This window comes from Alexandromys fortis, unplaced genomic scaffold, assembly GCF_014885135.2.
Source record: "Alexandromys fortis isolate MF-2015 unplaced genomic scaffold, M_Fortis_MF-2015_v1.1 scaffold_2_1_26212458, whole genome shotgun sequence".
NCBI lineage: Eukaryota > Metazoa > Chordata > Mammalia > Rodentia > Cricetidae > Alexandromys > Alexandromys fortis.
The window spans coordinates 18,311,493-18,329,803 of NW_026067930.1; the positions used below are offsets into that span (position 1 = coordinate 18,311,493).

The 18,311-nt window shown below is 45.3% G+C and overlaps 1 protein-coding gene across 1 annotated transcript in view; it reads right to left on the bottom strand.

The window, feature by feature from the left end:
* Positions 1-9,098: 9,098 nt before the first annotated feature.
* The window catches only part of Deptor (DEP domain containing MTOR interacting protein), a 135,422-nt gene continuing 126,209 nt past the window's right edge, over positions 9,099-18,311 (bottom strand). The window contains exon 9 of the mRNA XM_050145013.1: positions 9,099-9,423. Within this exon, the coding sequence (XP_050000970.1) occupies positions 9,295-9,423 (129 nt within the window). The 3' untranslated portion in view covers positions 9,099-9,294. The remainder of the gene's footprint in view (positions 9,424-18,311) is intronic.

The following is an 18,311-nucleotide window of genomic DNA, read 5'->3' on the forward strand; positions in this document are numbered from 1 at the left end:
AATTCTGGGAGAAAGAAGCTTAGTCGAGGAGTCGCCATGATGCTCCCACGCCAGACAGATGCAGGTTAAGATCCTCCCTGGTAAGCCAGCTCGTGGGCTACGCAGAATATTAGAAATGGGTTAGAACAATATGTAAGAGCTAGCCAATAAGAAACTGGAACTAGCCGGGCCAGGCAGTGTTTGAAAGAATACAGTTTCCATGTAATTATTTCGGGCATAAGCTAGCCATGCGGGTGGCCGGGTGCCGGGGACGCAGCCCCGCTGCTCCTATTTCAACACATTTGTGATCAGAAAATGTATAAATTTGCAAAAAGTGAAATAAAATAAATGAGTATAAACACTTGGAAAAACGTTTGATGCCAGATAAAAATCTAGTAAATCCTGGAATATTACACCAAACCTGATGACCTTAAAATAAAGATCATTAACCAGGCAGTGGTGGTCCACGTCTTTAATCCCCGGGAGTCAGAGGCAGGAGGATCTCTGAGTTTGAGGCCAACCTGGTCTACAGAGTGAGTTCCAGGACAGGCTCCAAAACTACAGAGAAACCCTGTCTTGAAAAAATATCCTAAAAACAAAACAAAACCAAAAACAAAAGAAAACAAACAAACAAACAAAAAAAACCCAAAACAACCCCCCTACCAAACTAAAGAAGACAAAACAAAAAATAAATTCCATACCCACCCCTTTGTGTTCTTTAAATAAGGGGTGAAAAAAATATAGTTCGATGGGAATTACTGGAATAATGCAACAAAGTAAAACAATGTATACTGCGTGGGGTCAGCATTCTTGAGCCAGGCAGGGCTTTACAGCACTTGACACTTCTACTTTCTCTTTTGCTCTTGCTGGTAACCCCTGCTGGCCTCTGGCAAACATCCCATTCAACCTCAGCGTCCTGGAATACAGGCTTGAGCCAATGTGTCCAACCACGTGATTCTGTAATACCTGATCCGTGGAGTAAAGACTTCTAGGAGACAGGCCTACAGGTGAGCTTTGAAGGGCGAGACAGAGGATGCAGGACACGCCTCCAACGTTCCTAGATGCAGGACATGCCTCCTGTTCCTAGATGATGCAGGACATGCCTCCAGTGTTCCTTGAAAATGGAGGGCCATACCTCCGGTGTTCCTAGAGGATGCAGAACATGCCTCCAATGTTCCTAGGGCCCACATTCAGGCCCTAGCACCCGAGTCCTCAGTAAGATTTCTTTTTTTTTTTTCTTTCTTTCTTTATTTATTAAATATTTCAGTCTCTTCCCCACCTCCGCCTCCCCTTTCCCTCCCCCTCCCCCAATCCAACCCCCCACCCACGTCAGCCCAAAGAGCAATCAAAGCTCTCCGTCCCGTGGGAAGTCCGAGGAAAACCCTCCTCCGTCCAGGTCTCGTAAGGTGAGCATCCAAACTGCCTAGGCTCCCACAAAGCCACTACATGCAGTAGGATCAAAGACCCATTGCCATTGTTCTTGAGGTCTCAGTAGTCCTCATTGTCCGCTATGTTCAGTGAGACCGGTTTTAACCCAGGCTTTTTCAGACCCAGGTCAGCTGGCCTTGGTGAGTTCCCAATAGAGCATCTCCATTGTCTCAGTGTGTGGGTGCACCCCTCGCGGTCCTGAGTTCCTTGCTCATGTTCGCTCTCCTTCTGCTCCTGATTTGGACCTTGAGATTTCAGTCCGGTGCTCCAATGTGGGTCTCTGTCTCTGTCTCCTTTCATCGCCTGATGAAGGTTAATATTCAGGAGGATGCCTAAATGTTTTTCTTTGGGTTCTCCTTCTTCTTTAGCTTCTCTAAGAACCCGAATTGTAGGCTCAATGTCCTTTATTTATGGCTAGAAACCAAATATGAGTGAGAACATCCCATGTTCCTCTTTTTGGGTCTGGCTTACCTCACTCAGGATAGTGTTTTCTATTTCCATCCATTTGCCTGCAAACTTCAAGAAGTCCTTGTTTTTTACTGCTGAGTAGTACTCAGTAAGATTTCTTGAATGAATGAATGAATAAATGAATGAATGGAATAGATAAGTGACAGAAAAATCTAATGTCTTTTGTTTGACTTCTCATTGCATCTGAAAAGCCACTCTCCCCAACACCTGTACTTAATTTCCCAACACAGAATTATTTATCAGCTGAGTGAGAAAATACATAATAAATCAGAAGCACAAGGTAACACCTGCCAACAATGACCTTCGCAATACAAAGTTCCCCCAGAAAGATAAAAGGTTTTGAAGACTAAGTAGAACTTTTTAATTGTGAAGTCAAAATATTGCAATTTCCAGATCAAAATTATCCTGGGCTTTCTTTAGCCACGTTAGTAGCCATTTATCCCCAGTCTTTGTATCTGATCCTCCATCATTTATAAAAATTAAAAAAAAATTGTTTAGTTTGTTTTGTCTGTACCCCAGAAGAGGGCGTTAGATCCCATGGGACTATAGTTTTAAACAGTTGTGAGCCAATATATGTATGGATGCTGGAATTGAACTCAGGACCTCTGAGAGAACAGCCAGTGCTCCTAACTCCTGAGCTATCTCTCCAGCTCCTGATTTTCCATCCTACAGTGTTTGGTAAAAACTGTGGAATGTAGCTAACCCCGAAGATAAGAATGTCATCAGGTGGTCTGAGATCAGTTCCTGCTTTATTGTAACCTGTAACTGCCTCCTGATATTCAGATCAAAGTCCCGAGTAAGGCTTATGTTCTTTTTTTAAAGATTTATTTTGTGGATTTGAGTATATATGCACACACACACACGTGCGCACACACACACACACACACAATACACCCATGTGTACATGAGTGCCCCTTGTGCAGGCACCTGCAGAGGCCAGAAGCAGACTTGGGATCCCTAGGAACTACAGTTACAGGTAGTTGTCGGCTGCCTAGTTGGATGTGTCACTCACAACTCAGATCAGAATAAATTCTCTTATTCCCTCTGGAGGACAATAGGGGTCAATGGGTGAGCATCAGGCAGGCGAGAGGAAGCTTGGTAATGCAGTTTTCCTCCAGAAGACCTGCAGAGAATGCCTATCACTGAGCACACTCACAAGGGGACCTCAGGGTCCTTTACCAAGTAAGACAGGACCATGAGTCTGTCTCTCTGTCAAGTTAGATATTCATCTTGAAGTGCAGCCCGTTCTTTGGGCAAAAAGTGGCCAAAAAGTCATTTTTAATGCAACATTTATTTCATGCTATGCCCTTGAGTTTTCATACAATCATTTTAAGAATTACAGTACAGATTTAATAAAGATAGCAAATCACTCTCACCAAATTTTAAAATAGAGCTATATATTAGGTATTTTTAAACTCATTTAACAATCCTATATGTGATCTTTGACGGCGAACTTCATTTTGGCACACAGCTCTTTTGTCCTTTGGGGACTGTAATAGAAGAAATATACATTCCACCTGAAGCTCAGGTGACAGAAAATCACGATTGATGGCAACAACCGATTTCACCCAGCCAGCCATATCAAAGTGCCCTGGCGTTATTCTGCTCATTTATAGGCAAAGAAAAACAGACCTCTCAGCAGCCTGCGGAGAAGAGCCAGTACCGACAGTTTAAAGCAGGCCTCGGGAGTGGATCATCTCCTCCGGACCTTTGAAAGGAAAGTTTGGAAACTCAAGACTCCTGTTTGAGTGGAAAGCAGCGATATTCTTAACCTTGGTGTCTGTCCTTCCAAAAGAAGCCAGCCGTCACCAATGGTGTAAAAGTCCGTCACAGCACATTTAGGCGAAGATGGCTTGCCTTCCTCATCTTAACTACCATCTCTTGATCTTAGCCTTAGTTATCATGCCTTTTGGGTATCACATGTAGTCCAGGCTGGCCTTGGATATGGCCAGTGCTGGGATCAGAGGGGTGAGATCCTAGGCCTGATAAATTATTCTTTAGATAGGGTCTCTGTGTGAGCCCAGGATGGCCTAAAACTCCCTTCTCCAACATGAGTCTTCTCCTTGCGCTGGGCCACCACACCTAGTTGTAATTAAACCTCAGGAGGCAGAAACGGACCAAAGGACAACAGTGGTTTTCATTTCGACAAAAGATGGCCTTCTAATTTGCACATACAGTGCTAATTACAGAACAAAGCCGTCTTCCTTCCTATCATTAAAGCATAAAACATTGCACACAGACATCTAAAAAAAAAGTTTAGGGCTGGAGAGATGGCTCAGCGGTTAAGAGCACCGGCTGCTCTTCCAGAGGTCCTGAGTTCAATTCCCAGCAACCACATGGTGGCTCACAACCATCTAGAATGAGATCTGGTGCCCTCTTCTGTCATGCAAGCAGAACACTGTATACATAATAAATATCTTTAAAAAAAAAAGTTTAGACTATTTTGTCTAGTTTTGTTTTGTAGGCCAAGTCTCTGTAGCCCAGGCTGGCCTTAAGCTCATGGCAATTCCCCGGCCTCAGCTTCCCAAATGTTAGGATTATAGGTGTGAGTCATCAAGCCTGGCTTTGAAAATATTTTTTTCAGGGAACAAGAAGGAAAGCGTCCAAGGTGCGTAGGTAAGTTATATCAGGCAGTAGGTGTCATTTCCTCTTTGAAGATCACAAACACACCAATACACATGAAGACCAAAATAACTGAAAACAGGCATGGTAGCTCAGGCTTGTAATTCTAGTCCTCAGGAGGTTGAAGCAGGAGGATGGTTGAGTTTGAGACTAGCCTGTGCTATACAGTACATTCCCAGCCAACATGGCCTACATTCAGAATAAGAATCTGAACCAAACAAACAACAATAAAAGATGATATTCCCTTCCCTTCCCAGACACCACGTACTGCTTTGATTTTTGAGTACATCATGCCATAGGCCTGTTTCAGCTCTACTGCAACAGGGCTGGATGGCAGGAGACTCAGAAGGCATAAAGCTCAAACTCCATTCTGAAAAGTTTCATGAGTTTGGGTATAGCACAAGACCGTTCTATACCTCATTTGCTAGTCAAATGAGATGATTAAACTGTGTTCTACATAGCACACGGACTTCATTGACACTCCCACCCAATGGTTGGATACGAATTTGGACCCAGAGATCCTAAAGCTTTCAATAACTACCTTCAATGAGCAATGACTCCTTTTTTTGCATTTACTTTTAGAGATTTGAAAATGGCCACAAATTCCATGTAAGTCTTCTCATAAAAGATGGTGTTTATTTCCCCACTGGAATTCTCCTGGATTCTGGGCTAGTTTTATTTTTTTAAATTTAAAGATTTATTTATCTTAATTGCGTGTATATGGATGTTTTGCATGCATGTAAGGTTGTATGGACCCCCTAGAACTATAGTTACACCAGTTCTGAGACATTATGCAGTGCTAGGAATCAAACTTGTGTTCTCTGGAAGAACAACCTGTGTTGGTTTTTTGTTTGTTTGTTTTTGTTTTGCTTTTTTTTGTTTGTTTTTCAAGACAGCGTTTCTCTGTGTAGCCCCTTGCTGTCCTGGAACTCACTTTGTAGACCAGGCTGGCCTCAAACTTACTGAGATCCGCCTGCCTCTGCCTCCCAAGTGCTGGGATTAATGGCATGCACCACCGTGGCAATTCAACTTGGAGCAAAGGCAACCTGGAGACATGAAGTCATGTGTATTAGACAGTTATCTATGTCTATAACAAGGTACCTCTGACAATCAACTGATAAAGAGAAAGTGTCGAGGAGTTTTTTGGGGCAACTCCTCAGGTTTGGCCCACATTTTTGGGTCCCAACAAGAAAGGGGTTATTTTGGCTCACAGGGTTTGAGGTTTAAGCCCATGACTAGTCGACCTCATTGAGATCTATGGTGAGTTAGTGCATTGTGTGGGAGCAGATGGTGAAACCAAACTGCTCACTCATCTCATGGTCAAGAAGTAAAAAAAGAGAAAGGGCTGGGGCCCCACAGTTCTGCTGGCAAACCCCCAGGTACCTGTGGTTCTCTCATGAGGTCCTACCACTTCCTTGGGTGTCTTAGACAGTATCTAATATGACCCAGCTTGGCCTCCAACATGTTCTGTGACCAAGGCTATCATGGAACTCCTGATCCTCCTGCCTCTACCTCACAAAGGCTGAGAGGTGGGCAATGACACTGTAAAAGCCATTTTGCTCTCATAGAGGATAGGATGGGATTGATGGGTCTGAAGGCATTTGGAGAACATAGGGAAGGAAATCTTTGGGGACCTGGCGAAGATTTTTCTAAGGAGATGACATCCAAAGAAAGTAATGAGAATAATTTCTCCTGGGCAAAGAGGGAGAAATAACATCCTAGAAATAAGATACCATGTATGCAAACATTGAATGAGTAAAACAAGGTCCTGGGGGCCATTGGAGTATCTATATTCACTAATTATTATGAGACTCTGTGTGTGTGTGTGTGTGTGTGAGAGAGAGAGAGACAGAGACAGAGAGACAGAGAGAGAGAGAGACACAGAGAGAGAGACAGAGAGAGAGAGAAACCTTAACTCTTTGGCACTTGACCTTTAAACTGGGGATGATAAGAACAAAGTAAAACAGTTAAAGTGTTCTTCGCTCCCTCCCTGATGGCTAGAAGGAGGGGCTGTGTGGAGTACAGAGAGGCGCTTCCACGGTGCTCAGTTTGGCTAAAGGGAAATTATAGGATCTCGGGTTCAAGACAAATGGCATTCGCAGGTAAGCAGCAAGAAGAATGCAGTGCCACACAGGCATCCCGACCTCTTCCATCAGCCCAGAAACACCTAAGACAGAAAGCAGCCGAGACTCCTCTATTGGGGTTTTCATGCTATCCGAGGGCAGGGCTGTGAGCCTGTAATCCCACTTAGGAACTGAAGAGCAGGAGCTTGACACGGTCTCAAAACAAGCAACAAACACAAATGAAAGCCACGTGGTAAGGTCTACAGAGCTGCTGGGCTGTTTTGAGCATATGATGAACCAACTTGTGTTATGAGTCGGTTTCTTCATCTATAAAATGGGTGATGACAGTATTGACCTCTCAGGCCAATAAAAACAAACAAACAAAAACCCATGAAGTCTTCAAGAGCCCTGAATATAAAACCTCTAAATAGGAAGTCTGCGGCAGACAGGCAAAGGGGCTTTAGCATCAGAGAAAGGGGGGCTGTGGTTATGTGGTTATCACAGGTGCTTGAACTTAGAGACCACTATTGAATCTCCTCCGTCCTAGTGTCCCCGTCTAAAAATGAGGGTGACAACAGCTATCTTAAAAGGCTGTGACGGGGAATTAGGAGAGCACAGACATTAAACGCCACAGCAGAGAGCCTTGCTCGTAGCCTAAGTGTACTCCCGCGGCATCTTTTTCAGACATAGATGGGTAATATTAGTGCCAGCTATCCCATAGCGCTTCAAAATCCTATTTTCTTACCAAAGCTAGAAAAGTTGGATTAGCATATATATGCTAATAAAATGTATTCCACCAGTACCAATACATGATGGTCACCTCCCACTAAGAAATTACTGAGGCATAACAATTACTTTGTTAGCCGGGCGGTGGTGGCGCACGCCTTTAATTCCAGCACTGGGGGGGAGGGGGCAGAGGCAGGCGGATCTCAGTGAGTTCGAGGCCAGCCTGGTCTAGAAGAGCTAGTTCCAGAACAGGAACCAAAAAGCTACAGAGAAACCCTGTCTCGAAAATCAAAAAAAAAAAAAAANAAAAAACCCCAACCAAAAAAAAAAAAAAAAAAAAAAAAAAAAAAAAAAAAAAAAAAAAAAAAATACCACCACCACCACCACCAACAAAAAAACAATTATTTTGTTAATGCATAATAAGAAAGTAGCCTCTCTGTTCAAAATTGTATGCAAAATGACTCTCTCATTTGGTAGTCTGAGGACTATCCTCTCCATACCAATACCCTGAATATATCCCCCACCCCTCCTGGTATACAGGGTCTCCTGTCTCCTATATCTCGGGCTCACTTTGAACACCTGATCTTCCTGCCTCCACTTCCTGGGTGCTGGGATTACAGGCACAGGCTACCATGTCTGATTCTCTGGGAGTCTTTTCTAGATCAAGGAAACACACACAAGGGAGATGAAGAATTCCAACACAAGACGGAGGCGGCAGTGGCAAGCAGACCTCAAAAGGAGCAGCACGTCCCATGACGTTAGAAGGCTTGCAAAAATCCAGGCTAAGAAGGCGTTTTGAATCTCAACTTTGTTGCACTGGAGCTGAATCCCTGTGCAAAGCAGAGGCTGGCAAAGTGTAATCTCAGCAGAGGTTTGACTTTGAGTCTTCCAAGGGCACGGACAGACCTCTTTGCTTTCACACCCAGAAGACTTCAAATAGACCCCAGAAAGCTGCTGGAGCTGATGCATGGGGCGAAAGAGAACAGAGGGTCATGCTGCTGTGGGCACAGTCTCCTTGCCCATCCCCAGCACCCGGGGCACGGAGGTTTGTTTTATTATTTATTTATGCCATACCTGAAACAGGTTAAGCTGAAAACTGGTGATAAAGGCAGAAATTAAGGAGAAGTCAGGAAGCCGGGGAGACCGAGCAAGCGCCACCACCCGAGTAAGAAGATTTAAATAAAGAGGAAAAAGTTACTCTGCGATGAAGGCTTTTAAGCCGTTGAACGCTTAAGAACCTTTGTGGAAATTCTTATTAGCCGGTCACATCCCTAAGGATGTCGCTTTCACTTTAAGACGGTGAAATCTAGGCTTATTTAACAGCCTCAGGCTAATTTTGGTGAAAAACCTTTTTTGCTAATGTGCGGTCTCACTATGTTGTCCCGGCTGGCTCAACCACCAGAATTCAAGCGATTCTCCTCTTGCCCCCGCCATGCCCTAAGTATTCAAGACTGCAGGCACTGTTTCATTATCCCTGCCACCAAAGAACAATAGAAATGACGTAAACTATATAATAATCATTCTTCTGGAAATGGCATTTTCCCATGGTGCTATTTCAGCAACTTTCTGCCACCATGAAAACTAATGGTCGAGGACTACGGACTGGGCTCTAGTAAGGCAATCCCACCCCCAAGGGAAATTGTTTGGCTATTGTCGTCCACATTGGCACGAGCCCATGCGTGTGCATGCGTGTGTGAGTGCGCTCCGTTTTCGAGAGGGGCACTCACACTGTGAGCTGAGACTGGCCTTGAACGGGCATCACTGCTCCTGCCATGGCCTCCTAAGTGCTGGGATTATAGACCTGAGCCACCACACCCCCAGCTGTGTGTGTTTTTTTTTTTTAAAGATGTGTTACCCAGTCCTTCCATATTCAAACACTGCATGAAATTCAAGGTGTGCATGGACAGAGAGAAGATCTGTACGTCCCCATTATCCATTTGTCCGGCTGTCCTGTCACGTCATTGCTGTGTGGTCCTGGGACAGGGCACCAGCGGGGACGTCCCGGTGCTCAGCAGTCTAACTCCTCCATGACTTCCATGACGATGGTCCGTGGGCCTGTCAGAATCAGGTTGCTCACGGTGCGGTAGTCTACGTTCAGCACGTTGAGCCCGTTGACGGAGACAACGAACTGGCAGACCTGGAGGGGTGACGCAAGGAGAGAATGTCGGCTTGAGTTGGGGTGTAGCTCAGTGAATGAAACGCCTACCCGGTATGCCCATCATCCCAGCACTTGAGGGGTAGAGGGAGGTTCAGAGTGGTTATTCTAGGCTATATAAAGAGGCTAACCTGGGGGTAAATGAGATCCTGTCTCAGATACAGACACAGTCACACACACACACACACACACACACACACACACACACACACAGAGAGAGAGCAGATAAAGAAGAATAAAAAGAGGGATGCTCAGGTTTTAAAGTATCCACCATCCAAGCAAGAGGGCCAGAGTCTAGATCCCCAGGAACCCATGTGCAGTGGTTTCAATAAGAATGGCACCCATAGGCTCATACATTTGAATGCTCAGTCACCAGGGACTGACACTGTTTAAAAGGATTAGAAGGATTAGGAGGTGTGGCCCCGCTGGAGGAAGTGTGTCACTAGGGTGGGATCTGAGATCTCTCTCTGCCTGTAAACCTGGATGTAGCCAGCGGCTAAATGCTCCAGGGCTATGTGTGCTGCCTCGTTCCTAGCCATGATGACAATGGATTTACGCCTCTGAAACTGTAAGCAAGCCCCCAATTTAATGCTTTCTTTCATAAGAGTTGCCTTGATCATGGTGTCTTCATGAGAGATACGAATTAATTCAGTGTTGAAAACTCAACTAAAGGGGTTGAGAACTACCCACACCTTTGGGAACCCACCATTTCCTTTTTTTTTTTATTGATTTCTGGCAAAGTAATATCAATATAAACTTTTAAAATCAAGTCCCAAAGTAGCTATACCTATTGCCTCTACAGACTCAAGTCAGAAAACATCAGAATCGCAACTTAGTTTCTGATTTTTTAAAAAAGTTATAGGATTTGGAATCCTAAAATAGGGATTTATGACCTATGTCCCTTTGATGAGGACCTCAATTAAAGTACGTAATTTCTCCGCTTATCTATCATGTGTTTCATGATATAAATATGCCTCATTTGGAGCTGGGGATGTAGCTCAGTTGGTATAGCACTTGCCTCACATGTATAGAGTCGGAGGCTTGAACCCCAGGATGGTAATAGCTCCGGGAGTGCTAATATGTACACTGATCACCAGCACCTGGAAAGTGGAGGCTGGGGGGGGGGGTCAGAGGTAAAACATTAACCTTGGCTGGTTGGAGGCCAGCCTGGGCTACATCAGACTTGGTTTCAAACAAGAAATAAAAATAAATAAGCATTCCTCATTTGTAAAATCAATAGGTAAAAAAAATGTATATCTACACAAGTTCAATCACACAGCGAATTTAAAGCATTCTGGAAGATACCACACAGATGCTGGGTTTACTAATTCCTGACTCTTTAAAAATGGTCATTTCCTAGGCAGTGGTGATGGCATATGCCTTTAATCCCAGCACTCAGGAGGCAGAGGCAAGTGGATCTCTGTGACTCTGAGACCAGCCTGGTCTACAGTATGAGTTCCAGGAGAACAGCACTACACAGAGAAGCCATGTCTTGCAGGGAAGGGGGAGTCACTTCCTTCACATGTAAGTATAATGTAGTAAGCAGAATCGTATTTCTTCAGTGACCAGGAACCTTGACACTTCCGTTCCTTGCCTTTGTTGCTGGGGTGTCCCACACACATTCACCATTTCTCCTGCCCCATTCCCAAAGTTGGCCATCAAGAATTAAGGGAACATCTTGAGTGTAATCAGCAGTCAAGGTCATGATGATAACGAGATCACACTGCCAAATCACAACTCACCCAGAACAGAGCCATGAGCACTTGTGGGGGCATTTCCCACTCAGACCTAACTAGGCCATTGCCTTTGCTTTCCTCTGCCAAAGAATGAGAGGAATGCCACCCCTCCCACCCAGGGTGCTGGACTCCAGATCTGTGTTCTTTCCTCTAGAAGACTGTCTTTGTGTTGCTACATGGGAAAACAATAACTGCCAGCCAACCCTCCACAGGCTCCGGGATAATTGTGTCTCTGAATCACACCACGGTCATGTTAGTCATTCGGTCTTCACCACAATTATGCCGACATCCCACACCGCTTGTCTTAACGAGCCAACATGCGAGCGTTCGGGAGTGTTAGGGACGTCACAGAGAAATTTAAGTGGAGTCATGCTTCGCGGGGACAATGTGGAAATCCCATCAAACCAGGTCAGATGGCTACTGGCTGGGTAGTCCCTTCTAAACTGGGCAAGTGACCTCTCATATGCCACAGCCCTTCACTTAAATATTAATTTTAAAATTAATTAACTTTTATTTGTGTGTGCATGTGTGTGCCGGCATGGGCTGATGTGCAGAGGTGCCCAAGAAGTCCTGAAGACAGGTCCCCTAGATCAGGAGTCATAGGTGACTCCCCCAGAACAGGAGTTATAAGTCGTGAGCTTGGTGTATACGCCTGGAACCAAGGCTTGGTCTTCTGCAAGTGCTCTTAACCACAGAGCCATCTCCCCAGCCCCATCACAGCCCTTTCCACTTCCTGCTTTTTCTTACCACTTAGCTGATGGCCACCTGAGCTTGAAGAGCCTGGCTCAGGCTAGGCAGAGGTAAAGAGCTAAAAGAGAGAGTGGCTGGAAGCGTCAAAGACGGAAAGACATCTTAATAGTCTCCTGCTAAAGGACTGTACTTCTCGGCTTCCTCTGTGAGTGACTGAAGGCATTTCCACCCTATAAGGGCCAACAGCCCATTCCTGCTCTAGGTATTTTTGCCATCAGTACACTTGGGTGACAAAGATGCCCCCTCACCGTGACTAAACATGGTCCTGTCCTAAGGTCACACCAAGTCTCTCATTTTTTTTCTGCCTTCCATTTCTCTACATCTGCTTTTTGAAAAATAATCTAACTCATTTATTCACTAAATAATAAAAGAGAAATACAACTTAATATATCCATACTCTGGGATATCATTCAGCAACAAATGAGAACAAACGTTCTGTTTTCCAGTTGCCATCTTGCCTTTCAGCTACTAGGCGGCAGTTCACATCATCACTGGCTGCTGCCAGCAGGTGTGGTACATTTTTGCAAAGCAGCATGTGTCCTTTAAAGGCCCGAGCATCCTCAGATCACTCTCTCTTGTTCATTCTGCCTATCTGCCTGCCTGCCTCTCTCTGTTTTTCTCTCTCATGTCCCCATTCCACAATGGCCTGTCATTTTCTCATCCTTCCCCCAATAAACCTCTTGCATTAGATCTGTTGTGTGTGGTGTGATCTCTCAGTGGCTCACGTTGGCTGAGCCAAAGTTTCCTATTTCTCACTGCCTTATATAACACTGTGCATACAGAGTTCAAAGCGTTAGGTATCTTCCTCAATTGCTCGCCACCTTATTTCCTGAGATCAGATCTCTCACTGAACCTGGAGCTCACTGATTTGGCTAAGCTGACTGGCCAGTGAGTTCTAAGCAGCCTCGTGTCTCCGCCTGTCCAGTGCTGGGGTTATAGGTGTGAATAGCCAGCCACGCCTGGCTTTTGTACATGGGTTCTAGGAGTTGAACGTAGGTCCTCACTGTTGATGGAGCAGGCTCTTTACTGATTAAACCATGTCCACAGCTGTTGGTAGTGTTTTTCCTCCTCTATTCTTTAACTCTTAGACTTAAGCAGTCTCAGGTCTGCTCAAACACCTACAGTGTGGTGGTACACTCCCATAAAATGAGCTACTCAGGAGGTTGAGGAGAAAGGATTGAGGGTTCAAATCCTGCCAGGACTGTAGAGTATGAATCAACCTCAAAAACCCAACAAGCAATGTGGATGTGGCATACACTTAGAATCCCAGCACAAAGGAGGTGAGGCGGGAGACTGGGAGCTTGACCACACAGTGAGTACTACACGGAACTCTATCTCACAAAAGCTACAAGACAGCATAAAAATTTTAAAAAAAATGTATGATGTTGAGGCTCTTTGAATTCCATAACAAGATTTTTATTCAAGTGAACCTGGATTATAAAACAAGCAAGGGATCTCAGTTAGGGTTTCTACTGCTGTGATGAAACACCATGACCAAAAGCAAGCTGGGGAGAAAAGAGTTTTATTTGGCTTACACTTCAGCATCACTGTTCATCACTAAAGGAAGTCAGGACAGGAACTCAAACAGGACAGGAACCTGGAGGCAGGAGCTGATGCAGAGGCCTTGGAGGGTTGCTGCTTACTGGCTTGCTTTCCACAGCTTGCTCAGTAGGCTTTTCTTTCTTTTTTCTTTTCTGAGACTCTTTTCTTCTCATGTTGTAGACCAGGCTAGTCTTTGACTCACAGAGCTCTGCCTGCCTCGGCCTCTGCCTCCTGAGTGCTGGGAATAAAGGCGTGTGCCACCACCACCCAGTTTCATCATACTTTCTTATAGAACCCAGGAGTACCTGTCCAGGAATGGCATCACCCATGATGGGCTGGCTCTCCCCATCAATAACTAACTAAGAAAATGCCTTACAACTGGATCTTATGGAAGCATTTTCTCAATTAAGTTTCCCTCCTTTCAGATAACTCTAGTGTGTGTGTGTGTGTGTGTGTGTGTGTGTGTGTGTGTGTGAGTCAAGTTGACAGGAGCGTAACCAGCACACCTGGTGAGATGGACCTGGGATCTACCACTTGGGAGGCTGAGACAGGAGGATGGTTTAACTTTAAGGCCAGTCTGGGCACTTAAACAGATCCTGTCTCCAAAAACGAAAAAGAATTAAATAGAGGCTAATTATACTGTCTACATATAAGAAATAATTACTGTACCTTCTCTAATATTCGAACTCGGGACCCACCAGGTCTACAGAACAAATCTAAAGCCAACTTGGGCTACACAGTGAGGCCCTATCTCAAACATAAACCCCAAAGGGAGGCAGAGGCAGGCGGATCTCTGTGAGTTCGAGACCAGCCTGGTCTACAGAGCTAGTTCCAGGACAGGCTCCAAAGCCACAGAGAAACCCTGTCTCGAAAAACCAAAAAAAAAAAAAAAAAAAAAAAAACACTAAAAACAAAAAGGGGGAGTTGCTTTTCTGCTCCACTTTCTTTCTACTTATTTTGTATCACAATTACTTTAAAAAATCAAACGAGGGGCTAGGGAAATGGCTCAGTGCGTAAGAGTGCTTGCTGCAAAAGGATGGACATCTGAGTTCAGGGGCCCAGCACCCAGGGAAGAGGTGGATATGGCCACACATGCCTGAGCTCTATTGTTGGGAAGGGACAGGCAGGGGGATGGTGGAGGCTTACTGGCCAGCCAGTTTAGAGAGAGAGAGAAAAAAAAAAAATCTCGTGAGCTTAGTGAGCACCAGGTTCACTTCGAGATCCTGTCTTAAGAAATAAAGTGGAAAATGACAAAGTAGGACTCCTGGTGTTTTCTTCTGATGTCTGCATACATATGTATGTCAAACCTATGTATCATGTGCATGCACACAAACACACACACACACACACACACACACACACACACACACACGTTCCCTTTTCCCAGTTCTCAGCAAAGGGATCAGTTCTCACAACCACAAAACTGAGAGTTATTTCAAACCTTTTCCAAGAATAAAGAAAAAATGCCGTCCAAACCTTTCTCATGCTTATATCCTACAGAGTATTTTTAGAGTCTGGCTGTGGGAAAGACGTCATCTCTCCCTAAGTGGCCTCAATAACCGCTGTGGTTCGAGCAGTTTCTACATCCTGTTGCTAAATGTTCCAGATCATCTAGCTCCGCAGGCCCCACTGTGTACTCACGAGGTAACTCACGGTGACGGGCCTTCAGGTAGCATCCTTGGTACACCACGCTTTGCAAAACCAACACACATTACCGGTAACAGCAGGAAGCGTACAGCCCGGAGGGAAATTCTTTGTCCTCTATGTTGAAAAGCACACATGTACAAACACACAGAATACATGACGGCCTCCAGATGGGCCACTTTAAGAACACAATTTCTCCTTGCTGGGCTAGAAGCTGAGATGCCCGCCTCCTGGAAGTGATGGGGATTCTGGGAAAGTGGTCATGCTTTCCTTTTACTTTTAAGTACCTTTATCACACACACCTGTTTGCAAAGATCATCTTGCAGTTGTCCAGTTTCCCATAGTTGTTTGTGTCTGTTTGTGTGTGCACATATAGGGGAATAGTTCTGTGTGTGTATGTGTGTGTCTGTTTGTATGTGTGTAGGTGTGTCTGTCTATACATGCCTGTGTGCAGAAGTCAGAGTCTGATGTCAAGTGTCCTCTTCAGCCACTCTCCACCTTATTGGTTTTTTTTTTAATATTTATTTATTTATTTATTTATTTATTTATTTATTTATTTATTTATTTATTTATTTATTATGTATACAATATTCTGTCTGTGTGTATGTCTGCAGGCCAGAAGAGGGCACCAGATCTCATTACAGATGGTTGTGAACCACCATGTGGTTGCTGGGAATTGAACTCAGGACCTTTGGAAGAGCAGGCAATGCTTTTAACCGCTGAGTCATCTCTCCACCTTATTGTTTTTGAGACAAGACTTCCCACTGAACCTGGAGCTCACCGATTCAGCTAGATTGGCTAGGCAGCAAGCCGAGGGAGCTCCCCCACCCCTCTCCACTTTTCCAGAGCTAGGTCAACAGGCATACTACTATGCCTGGCTTCTGTGTGGGTGCTGGAGATCCCAACTTAAGCATTTTTTTTTTCAGCAGAGCCATCTCCCTGTCCCCTCCCCTCTTATTTTGAGATGTGGTGTCACGCAGCCCAGGACTTGAACTCACTAGTGAGCTAAGGCTGGCCCTGAACTTCTGACCCTCCTGCCTCTACTTGTGGTTGAACCCAGAGCTTCACGAACGCTAGGCAAGCACTGTGCAGTCTTATTACCTGCATCAAGGATGCAGGGCTCTAACTTCCAAGGGAAAGGGTACAAACACATTCCCATTGAGACACAGAACAAAACCTTCCTGGGACAGACACATGAAGTTGGGGTTAGGACGCAGCTCTGAGTAAACAGGCTTAGGAGAGACGTCCCAAGCAATGGCGCTGGTCCTTCTGAGTTAACAGGAAGAAGGAAGTGGCACCAGGCACACTTCAAGTTGTGACCAAGTTGGGACGAACACCTAGGCAAAACTCCAGCCTTCCTTCAGATGGAAAGCCAAATTAACTAACCCCCCCTGCCTCTCTCATCCCTCTCCCTGCACCAGGCCTGGCAGATGTGCCCTAACTCCCAGACTGATGGAGTGCCCGTGGGATTGCTCAATTATACACATGCTCACACGTGGCTGGAGCCCACCACAGTCCCGTGGCTGTTTGACCTGAAGTGGGAGTGAGGTTAGGGAGAAACACAGCTCCGCCAGTGCACCGGAGTCTTCTCGGTACCTGGAAGTTGTCAGTCACCACTACTCCCTACTCCTGATCAGACGAAAGATAAAACAGCTGTGAAAGAGCCTGGGGCTGGAGACACGGCTTGGCTGTTAAAGTACCCGCTATTCTTCAAGAGGATCCGAGTTCAGTTCTCAGGACCCACATGGGAGTTCACAACTATCTATAACTCCAGCTCCAGAGGATCGGATGCCCTTTGCTGGCCTCCGCTGATACTGTATGTGTGTGTGTGTGTGTGTGTGTGTGTGTATTAGAGCACAGCCCTACACCCAGCAAACCACCCATATACATAAAATAAAAATAAATAAAATTTCAAAAGAGTCTTGTATTGATTAGTAAGCCTAATTAGGGGAAGCCTAATTAATGACACAGGGAAGCGGAGACAAGGCACTAAGTAAGACAGTAGGATGTGCTTAAGTAGCTCTGAAGTCCTCAGACATCATCCTGATCAAGGGACCATTAAAAGGGGACCAGCCTGGGGAGACGGCTCAGCTGGGAAAGCGCTTGCTTTGCAAGCAGGAGAACCTGAGTTGACCCCCCCCCCCCCGGGGGGAGGGCGTGGTGACATTTGCCATCTCAGCCTTGAGGGTGGAGACAGAAGGGTCTCTGGGACTTGTCAATTATGTTAGCCTGACTGCTAAGTTTCAGGCCAGTGGAAGACCCTTCTCAAACTAAGGTGGAGTCCGCTGGCCTCCACATGCACACACAATCACCTGCACTCATGTGTGCCTCTATGCGTGTGCGTATACACGTGTGCATACACACACAAACACACACACACACATTTTAAAAGGCTCAGGTGATCCTCAGAACATAGATGTTAGCATGTTCAACCGTCATTGCTAAGAATGAGCACCCTAAGAAGTTTATCCCGGAGGCTTTGCTGGTCTCCTTCCTTCCTCCTTCTCCAGTGGGGGCTTCTCCACCAGTGAAACTAAATTAGGAACCAGGGAGTTAATACCTAGTCTCAGACGGTTACCCCTGAAGCTGAACATTACTTCCCTAAGTATGAGTTTCCCTATTGGATACATTGATACATTGAGAGGGAAGAAACATAAAAACCAAGCCAAACCAAACCAAACAACCCCACGTGTTTCTTTATAAACTTTAAAGCATTTTTATCTTTTAAAAAAATCTCTTTCCTTTTCCTTTACTTTTATTTTTTTAGAGACAGGGTTTCATTGTGTAATCCTGGCTGCCTGTCTTGGAACTAGCTCTGTAGACCAGGCTGGCCATGAACTCACAGATATCCACCTGCCTCTGCCTCCTGAGTGCTGAGATGAAAGATGTGGGCCGACACCACCACCACCAATATTAGTTGTAATTCTTGAGACATTGTCTTGCTCTGTAGAGCTGGCTGGACAGAAGCTTGCTACATAGACCCTGCTGGCTTTCAAACACACAGTATGCCTCTGCCTCCTGAGTGCTGAGATGAAAGATGTGGGCCGACACCACCACCACCAATATTAGTTGTAATTCTTGAGACATTGTCTTGCTCTGTAGAGCTGGCTGGACAGAAGCTTGCTACATAGACCCTGCTGGCTTTCAAACACACAGTATGCCTCTGCCTCCTGAGTGCTGAGATTCATTCACATGGCC